Raw genomic sequence first — 8,941 nt, 5'->3', positions numbered from 1 at the left:
TACACTGATGTGCCAGCAATGAACCCTATGCCAGGAAACTCATCAGGAGAAGGTGCCAAGATTTGCATTGGTGAAATGGGTATTTTTCCTACTAAAAAGTCTTGTATTCATATGATAATATTAGGAATCCTTCCCAAGATCTGGCACCCAATGTGTGCTAGGCACGCTGTACACCAAATAGAAAGAGAAAGTCCTTGTCTCAAAGTGGAGAAGGCCAATGGGAGTAAATATCTGCAGGGATGTGGGCTTTGCAGCCTAGTTTTATATATTCAGGGCCCAGGCAGTACTTTGCATCCTGTGCTAAGCAACCAGCAGACCAGAAAACAAATTGTGACTCATGGAGTTAGAATTCATCCTCAGCTACCCCTTGCTCTGAGTCATGAATAAGTTTCTTCAGTCCTGTTTGAACAGCTTATCCCACCTCTGTGCATCTACCCGGCTAATCTGGCCAATGAATCCTGGAGGTTAAAGGTGATATTGATCTAACTTCCTGCTTTTCTCTGTCTCGTTTCCCACAGATGCCTCTAGCAATTAATGCCTCTGTCCCTCTGACACGACATATGAAACTTTATAATGTTTTACTCTGATACATTATTAATTATTATTATTTATTATTCTGTAGCATGTAAGGCCCCAATCCAACTCAAGTCTCCACTGTCTTATGTGCAGTGCAAACTCTGACTATGAGACAATTCCTCCAAGAATTGGCAAACATAACTATCACCACACTTTAGAACATAAGAACAGCCGTACTGGGCCAGACCAAAGGTCCATTTAGCCCAGGAGCCTGTCTGCCGACAGTGGCCAGCACCAGGTTCCCCAGAGGGGGTGGACCGAAGACAATGATCAAGCAGTTTGTCTCATGCCATCCGTCTCTAGCCTCTGACAAACAGAGGCCAGGGACACCATTTCTATCCCCAGGCTAATAGCCTTTTATGGACCTCCATGAAATTATCTAGCTTCTCTTTAAACTCTGTTATAGTCCTAGCCTTCACAGCCTCCTCTGGCAAAGAGTTCCACAGGTTGACTACATGCTGTGTGAAGCAGAACTTTCACTTATTAGTTTTAAACCTGCTACCCATTCATTTCATTTGGTGTCCTCTAGTCTTTATATTATGGGAACTAACAAAGAACTTTTCTTTATTCACCCTCTCCACACCACTCATGATTTTATAGACCTCTATCATATCCCCCCTCAGTCTCCTCTTTTCTAAACTGAAAAGTCCCAGATGCTTTAGCCTCTCCTCATATGGGATCTGTTCCAAACCCCTGATCATTTTAGTTGCCCTTTTCTGAACCCTTTCCAAGGCCAAAATATCTTTTTTGAGGTGAGGAGACCACATCTTTACAAAGTACTCAAGATGTGGGCGTACCATAGTTTTATACAGGGTCAGTAAGATATTCTGGGTCTTATTTTCTATCCCTTTCTTAATAATTCCTAATATTCTATTTGCCTTTTTGACCGCCGCAGCACAGTGTGTGGACGTTTTCAGAGAACTATCCACGATAACTCCAAGATCTCTTTCCTGATTTGTCGTAGCCAAATTAGCCCCCATCATATTATATGTATAGTTGGGGTTACTTTTTCCAACGTGCATTACTTTACACTTATCCACATTAAACAGTAAAACTCCGATGGTCTGGCATCTGATTGTCTGGCACCATCAGGAACCCGGAAGTGCTCTGGGCAGCCGGACCATTGGAGCTGCTCTGCCCCCAGCTTCCCTGATTCAGCCGCTGCTAAAACTGACCAGTGGCTGAATCGGGGAAGCCTGGGGCAGAGCAGCTGGAGTGCTGCTGGGTAGGTACCGTAGCGCTGCCCCTCGGGGCTGTGGGACCAACCGGGCAGCACCCCAGCTGTCCCCGATTCAGCCGCTGCTGAAACTGACCAGCAGCTGACTCCAGGAAGCCCGGGACAGAGCTGCTCTGCCCTGGCTTCCTGGAATCAGCCGCTGATCAGTTTCAGCAGCAGCTGACTTGGGTACACCTGGGACAGAGCAGCTGGGGTGCTGCTGGATTGGTCCAGTAGCGCCGAGGTGCGGCACTGTGGGGACCAACCCCTCAGCGCCCCAGCTGCTCTGTCCCAGGCATCCCGATTCAGCTGCTGTTGAAATTGACCAGCGGCTGACTCCAGGAAGCCCGGGGCAGATCAGCTCTGCTTCGGGCTTCCTGGAGTCAGCCGCTGATCAGTATCAGCAGCAGCTGACTTGGGGACACCTGGGGCAGAGCAGCTGGGGTGCTGTCGGGATGGTCCAGTAGCGGAGAGGGTCGGCGCTATTGGACCAACCCAGCAGCACTCCAGCTGCTATGCTGCAGGGATTCAGCCGTTGCTGAAACTGACCAGCAGCGGCTGAATCAGGAATGCCTGGGGCAGAGCTGGACTATCAGAAGGGGGGGCTATGAGGGGTCTGGCGTCAGACCCCTCATAGCCCCCACCTTCCGATAGTCCGGCATATCTGATATTCCGGAACCCCCTGGGTCCTAAAGGTGCCGGATTATCGGAAGTTTACTGAACTTCATTTGCGATTTTGTTGCCCAATCACTCAGTTTTGTGAGATCTTTTTGAAGTTCTTCAGAGTCTGTTTCTGTCTTGACTATCTTAAATAGTTTAGTGTCATCCACAAACTTTACTACCTCATTGCTTGTCCCTTTCTCTAGACCATTTATGAATAAGTTGAATAGTATTGGTCCTAGGACAGCACTAGTTACCCCTGTCAATTCTGAAAATTTACCATTTATTCCTACCCTTTGTTTCCTGTCTTTTAACCAGTTCTCAATCCAAGAAAGGACCTTCCCTCTTTCCCTCTTCCCACTTTCCAGGGGGAAAATGGAGGGTACTGAATATTGGACTACAAACTGAAGTTACACTGCAGTGCATAGCAGGTTAAAAATCAAGAGTCATGATCAGTTAGTGTATCAATACAACTGATTTCATTTATTTCTAAACTGGTCCAAAATCCAACCATGCCATATTTACGTAGATAATACATGGGATAATATACCAAATGTGAATGCAAGAAAGGAGAATGTATTCCAAATTTTCTTGGCATTTTTAGTTTTATGTGCTGTACGTGAAATGAATTGCCTGCAATTTCCTATCAATTGCAATCCTGTTTTGGCTGCCTACCCAATCAATGCTGTTTCATTGACATGAAAATAGATCCATAGCAATATCAATTGATGGGCTGGGTGAATTCAAAGTGTGCAATCTTTTATATAGATACCCCCAGGGCTAATGTCTTATTTAAAGGTGATAATCTAAGTGAAGAAAGGTATATTAAAATGTATCTGCTTTGAATATAGTCTGCAGTTAGTACACACAACCATCTACAACTGGGTATTACTTAGGCAATAATAAGTAGCACAAAAATAAAAACAGAAAATAGTCTTATAGATTTTTGTGTTAGTTTTCCCTGCATGTCCAGTGTCATTTATTTTGCATAACATTTTACCACAATCCTTTTCCTGTTTTCTTCTCTTATTTTCTTACAAAACAGTTTATTAGTCTTTTAATATAAAACATATATATATATATATATAAAGAGGAAATAACCCCAAAATGTATTTAGGTTCAAAAAATATTTATTTGTTCCCACTTAGAATATACTCATACCTTGTGTTACATTGTCCCTGAATTTCCCAGTATAAGCTACTAAAACAAAGTGGGGTGGGTTTTATTTTTTTCTGTTTTATTTAAGATGCACAGTTATCAATGCAAGATTAACAAAAGCAGACTAGCCACAGGAATAGGCAAATCCTGATTTCATATTGGCAATTTGTTGTTCTGGTGGCCATTGTAATTTTTCTCCAATTTGACTTGTTGTTATTAGTTCCCTGGAATCAGAAAATTCAGATTTTGTTTTAAATCTGCTGGCTGCAGTTGAGATTGTGCAGGGAGAATATAAGATTGAAAGATGTAACGTTTCTGGCCCTTGCAAATTTGACGTTTGCTGAGAGCAGGTGTGGTACAGTGTTTTAGAGATTGCATGAAGTCTAGCAAGCTCAGTCACGTTCCATATAACTAATAACTCATTTAGATGCATTTATTTCTAAATGATTCTTTTGGACCCACAGTTGGAGAGAATTTTTTCTTGTGCTTATTATGCCTCATACTTTATGGTAAAGCGTTCTGTCTAGTAAAAATCCCATTATGGGCAGAGCAAGATCATGTGTTTTAGCATTCCACTGTCACAGGATTTACACTGGTCATTTGAACTTTAGCATCATAACTGTAGACATTGGGGGACCGATTCCTTTCAATACAGTGCCATAAATCTGGGGATTCAGAATTTTAACTTCACCCACTAGCTCACACGCACGTGTCTAATGATTTTGGCTTCATCTCCTTTGTACTTAAAAGCCAGATAGAAAAGGCTAGCATGAAAGGGGGCAAGGAAATGGAAAACCCTAGTGAATTAAAAACCTCCCGGAAGTACTGCTTATTTGTTTACAAAGAGTCTATAATAGTGATAACATCTCCAGAAACACTTGTTCCATTCCCTGCATTCTTCTTTATTTTGGCTTCATCTCCACCCTTGTGTTAATGTCATCGCCATCCAGTTCATATTCTTCCACTTGGCCACTGGTCCAGACCTTCATACGATCAGTCAGGTCACTGCTTCTAGGAGCCAGGATGAAGTCGTAGATCAAGGAGGCACTTGCACCTCCCAGGATTGGGCCCACCCAAAAGATCTGAAATACAACATGCAAGGCGGGTAATTCTTTCAGTGCTTCCCAAAATACCCATTTGCTCTAGAGGGCCATTCTTGGAAATAAATTAATGGAGATTGCCTATCTCTGGAAGGGACCTTGAAAGGTCAGTAAGTCTAGACCTCTGCATTCACAGCAGAACCAAGTACCATCCCTAACAAATGTTTGTCTCAAATTCCTTCAGTGTCCTCCATAAGGATTGAACTCAGAGGCTGGGGTTTAGCAGGCTAATGCTCAACCCACTGAACTATCCCTCCTCCCTGTGGTTGGAAACAACCTGTGTTTGGATTAGACCTAGAAATAGTCATATAATGGATTTTGTGGGGGACCCAGGAACCAGGAACTCCAGAGTTTTAATCTTGGTTCTGATGATGACTTGCTGTGCATTTTGAGCAGTCATTTAGGGTAATATTGCCAGGGTGGTTGAATATCTAAAATTAGGCACATTCTGGTAAAACATTTTGGATGTTTCTCAGTAAGGGTGTGTCTAGACTACTTTTTTTAAAAAAAAACTTCACCTGCATCTAGACTGATTCCACGTTCTTTTGAAAATAAATCGAAAGTACGTGGCAGTTTTTTCGATCGCGATAAACCTCATTTTACGAAAAAAGGTGCTATTGAATGCAAACTATGATTTTTCGAAAGAGAACGTCTAGACCAGTGGTTTCCAAACTTTTTGGCATCATACCACCCTTTTTGATTTTTGAGAAACCCTCACTCCCAAATAGCAGCAAAACTTGTTGAGCCAAAAAAAAAAAAAAAAAAAAAAAAAGAGGGGACAAAAAACAAAAGTAACAAAAATAGCAGCACAACTTGGGGAGGTGGGCTGGGTTGCCTCATGCCTCCCCTGGAATTTCTTCATGCCCCCCAGTTTGGGAACCCATGGAAATTCAAATCCCGGGCTTCATTTGCAAGTGCGGTATGCCTACATTACCCCGCTAGTTCAAACTAGCGGGGTAGTGTAGACATACCCTAACAGCTTATCCTGTGCCTTAAAATGGACATACTTAGAGCATATCTACACTAGGAAATTATTTCAAAATAATTTATTTTGAAATAATAACTCCCAGAATAACTATTTCAAAATAGCCTGTCCCAACTACAGAGAAGCCTCAAAATTAGTCCAAGCCAGGCTTCCTTATGTGGATGCATTGCCTTGAATTAGAGACCCAGGAAGCACTGGGGAGTAATTACTCTGAATGACTCTGGGGAGTAGTTATTTCAAAATAGCAGCAACGGAGCTTCCACACTACCTCTATTTCGAAATAACTATTTTCAAAGGGTATGTCTACATTTCATTCCTCTCTCAAGGAATGCAAATGCAGACACCCGAAACTGCAAATGAAGCGGGGATTTAAATATCCTGCACTTCACTTGCATAATCGCGTTATGACACTAATTCGAAATAGCTCTATTTTGAGAGAAAAAAATGGGGTTATTTCAAGATAAAACCCTTCCCTCAAAATAACCCTTACTCTCCAATACCCTGATCCAGGACAGCATGTAAGTAGATGCTTAACCTGGACCACATGAATAGTCCCATTGACTTCAAAACAACTACTCATGTGCTTAAAGTTATTCATGAGCTTAAAGTGCTTTCCTGAATGGGGTCAAAGCCTTCATGTATTCATAGGTATTTAGATGACTGGTTGCCATTTTTTTCAATGGGATTTAGGTGCATAAATACCTTGAAGGATCTACTAAGTCTAGGGGTGCTCCTACTGTGGTTGACCAATCACAGCTCAGAAACACAACTTGACTATTGAGTACTTGGCCAGAACTTTGCAACAAGTCAGTTCAAATCTAAAAGAATGTTCAGAGTAAGATAAATGGGATAATACTGAATAAGGGATAATATTGAGAAGTTTGTGATTTGCATGCAATTATTTCATGCACTGAAACAATGCTATGTTTATTGAATGATGTATTATATTATTGGCTCAATAGCTTTTAAAGTTTGTATGTTTGTGCTGCAAACATACTTTTACAATACTTCTTGTCCAAAAATCTTAGCTATAGGTATACACATCGATGCTTAATAATCCTTATTAACTTCATCTTCAGTTTTTGTCCCTAGAATAAATTCCTGTGGAACAAATGATTTGGACTTACCCAGTGATTAGTAAAGTTTCTGGCAACCAAAGCTGAACCTAAAGACCTGGCAGGATTAATTCCACAACCAGTGTAATCAATCTAGAAGAGAGAAAGAGAATAAAAGTGATTTGGAATGTAAGGAGTTGCACAACAACAAAATATATGTCTCTTAAATGCAGTAAAATCTATCCTTACTTATCACCTAGGAGGTTTGTGACCAACCCAATTTGATTCTTAATGGAGACATCTATGGAGCATTATAGGGAATGGAATGGAAAATAATAAGAAGGGAGCTTCTGTGGGGGGTGAACAGAATTGTCTTCAATGAGCCCCACCCATTGAAGTTAACGGAAACGTTGCCATTGTTTTAATGGGACCAAGATTTCACCTAAGGTTCATAACTGTTGTGAATCAATGTAGCTTCACTTTTAATAGAGTTATGCCAGTATTCATCCTAGTGCATCAACTTGGTGCATCTGTATATGCTTTAAAATCATCTCTTAAAATCGGAGGTTGTGTAGTTTCAGTAATCTCTCTTACTGTCAATATTTGTGTATATCCCATGAGTCCATGCTACCTTACAAAGGCCACAATAGGCACGGTTCATATCCCCAAGAACTTAACATTGAGCTTATATGAGACACATGAGACCAAGCTGGAGAATGGGGAGGCATTCATCAAACAAGGTGATGAAGTTCCTTATCTTCAAAAAAAGCTAATTCTTTGTTTTATCTTATTTTGTTATAATTCTTTTCAAAATGTAGAATATTGAGCATTGATGACTCAAGCCAAGTCATTGTGGAGCAAGGTTTTGAAGGAACAAAGGGCTGCATAGAATGCAGGAACTGGGAAGATATTTCAGGAGCAGCAGGGGAGGAGTATGCAGTTCATGGGAAAAGGAAAGAAATTTGTCTGGAGAGCAGCAGAGCTGGTGTAATTCAGTTCTTGGTGGGCATACTGTGACATTCACCTCTGCTGGTTCTAGGGTCAGTCCTTGGTGAGTCTAGAGCTGTGTCTAGACTGGCCACTTTTTCTGGAAAATCAGCCACTTTTCTGGAAAAACTTGCCAGCTGTCTACACTGGCCGCTTGAATTTCCACAAAAGCACTGACGATCTCATGTATGCTGCTCCCATTCGGGCAAAAGTCCTTTTGCGCAAAACTTTTGCACAAAAGGGCCAGTGTAGACAGCCCAGATTGGTTTTGCGCAAAAAAGCCCCGATCGCGAAAATGGTGATTGGAGCTTTTTTGCAGAAAAGTACATCTAGATTGGCACAGACGCTTTTCCGCAAAAAGTGCTTTTGCGGAAAAGCGTCTGTGCCAAACTAGATGCTCTTTTCCGAAAATGCTTTTAACGGAAAACTTTTCCATTAAAAGCATTTCCGGAAAATCATGCCATTCTAGACATAGCCTAGGTGAAGGCTGTTGCACTGGGAAATAAAGGTATTGTGTGATCCATATCATTATCATTGTATAACAATGTCCCTAAGGTGTGACAAGGTCAGATCAGAGGGCTGCAATAGAGTGGGAGAAAGGCAGCCCCAGGAGGGAGAAAAAAAGCCAACTCCCTTGTTAACAAGGAGTGGGCAAATTAGGAGCAGCTGACAAAGAGCTGTTTCAGGCAGATTAGGGGTCAGCTGAGACAGAGCTACCTTGAATCAATTAGGGCCAGCTGACTCCACTTCAGGCATGCTAGAGATCTTTTAAAAGCCCCTCCTGTTAGGTAGTGAGGAAAGAAAGAAAGATACATACAGCCATGATCATAGTTACAGAGCAAGAAACAGGAGTAAGGTGCTTCTGAGGGAAAGGCTCCTTTCCCCGACACAACAGACAGGGGGTCCTTTGCCTGAAGCCCTTCTCGCCAAAGGGAGAAGGGCTGAATCTGGCACGGGTAAGAAGGGCCTTTGCCACAGTGGGTGCAAAGATCAGCCATTCAGTTTTCAATTGGCAGGGCTTGTGAGCATTGCAGGGTGATGGACCAGCAAGATAATGGCTGTTTAAGGGAAGATAGGGTGATGGCAAGCAAAGGTATTTTGGTAGGCAGGCTGGAATTTCTGGCTTTCTGGTTATGAACAGAGTAAGCTCGCACTTAGAAAATCCTTCCAAGTACCATTCCGTGGGAAAGGGCAAAGTATCTAC

At 42.1% G+C, this 8,941-nt stretch overlaps 1 protein-coding gene across 1 annotated transcript in view; it reads right to left on the bottom strand.

Moving 5' to 3' along the window:
• Positions 1 to 3,564: 3,564 nt before the first annotated feature.
• Positions 3,565 to 8,941, bottom strand: part of AQP1 (aquaporin 1 (Colton blood group)) — a 29,631-nt gene continuing 24,254 nt past the window's right edge. The window contains exons 3-4 of the mRNA XM_006120584.5: positions 6,823 to 6,903; positions 3,565 to 4,692 (exon numbers count right to left, since the gene is read on the bottom strand). Coding sequence (XP_006120646.1) covers positions 4,513 to 4,692; positions 6,823 to 6,903 — 261 coding nt within the window. The 3' untranslated portion in view covers positions 3,565 to 4,512. The remainder of the gene's footprint in view (positions 4,693 to 6,822; positions 6,904 to 8,941) is intronic.

The sequence above is a fragment of the Pelodiscus sinensis genome, chromosome 2 (genome assembly GCF_052426305.1).
Source record: "Pelodiscus sinensis isolate ZL-2025 chromosome 2, ASM5242630v1, whole genome shotgun sequence".
In the NCBI taxonomy this organism is placed as follows: domain Eukaryota; kingdom Metazoa; phylum Chordata; order Testudines; family Trionychidae; genus Pelodiscus; species Pelodiscus sinensis.
The sequence above is the reverse complement of the archived record's forward strand: the minus strand, read 5'-3'. Positions and strand labels throughout refer to the sequence as shown.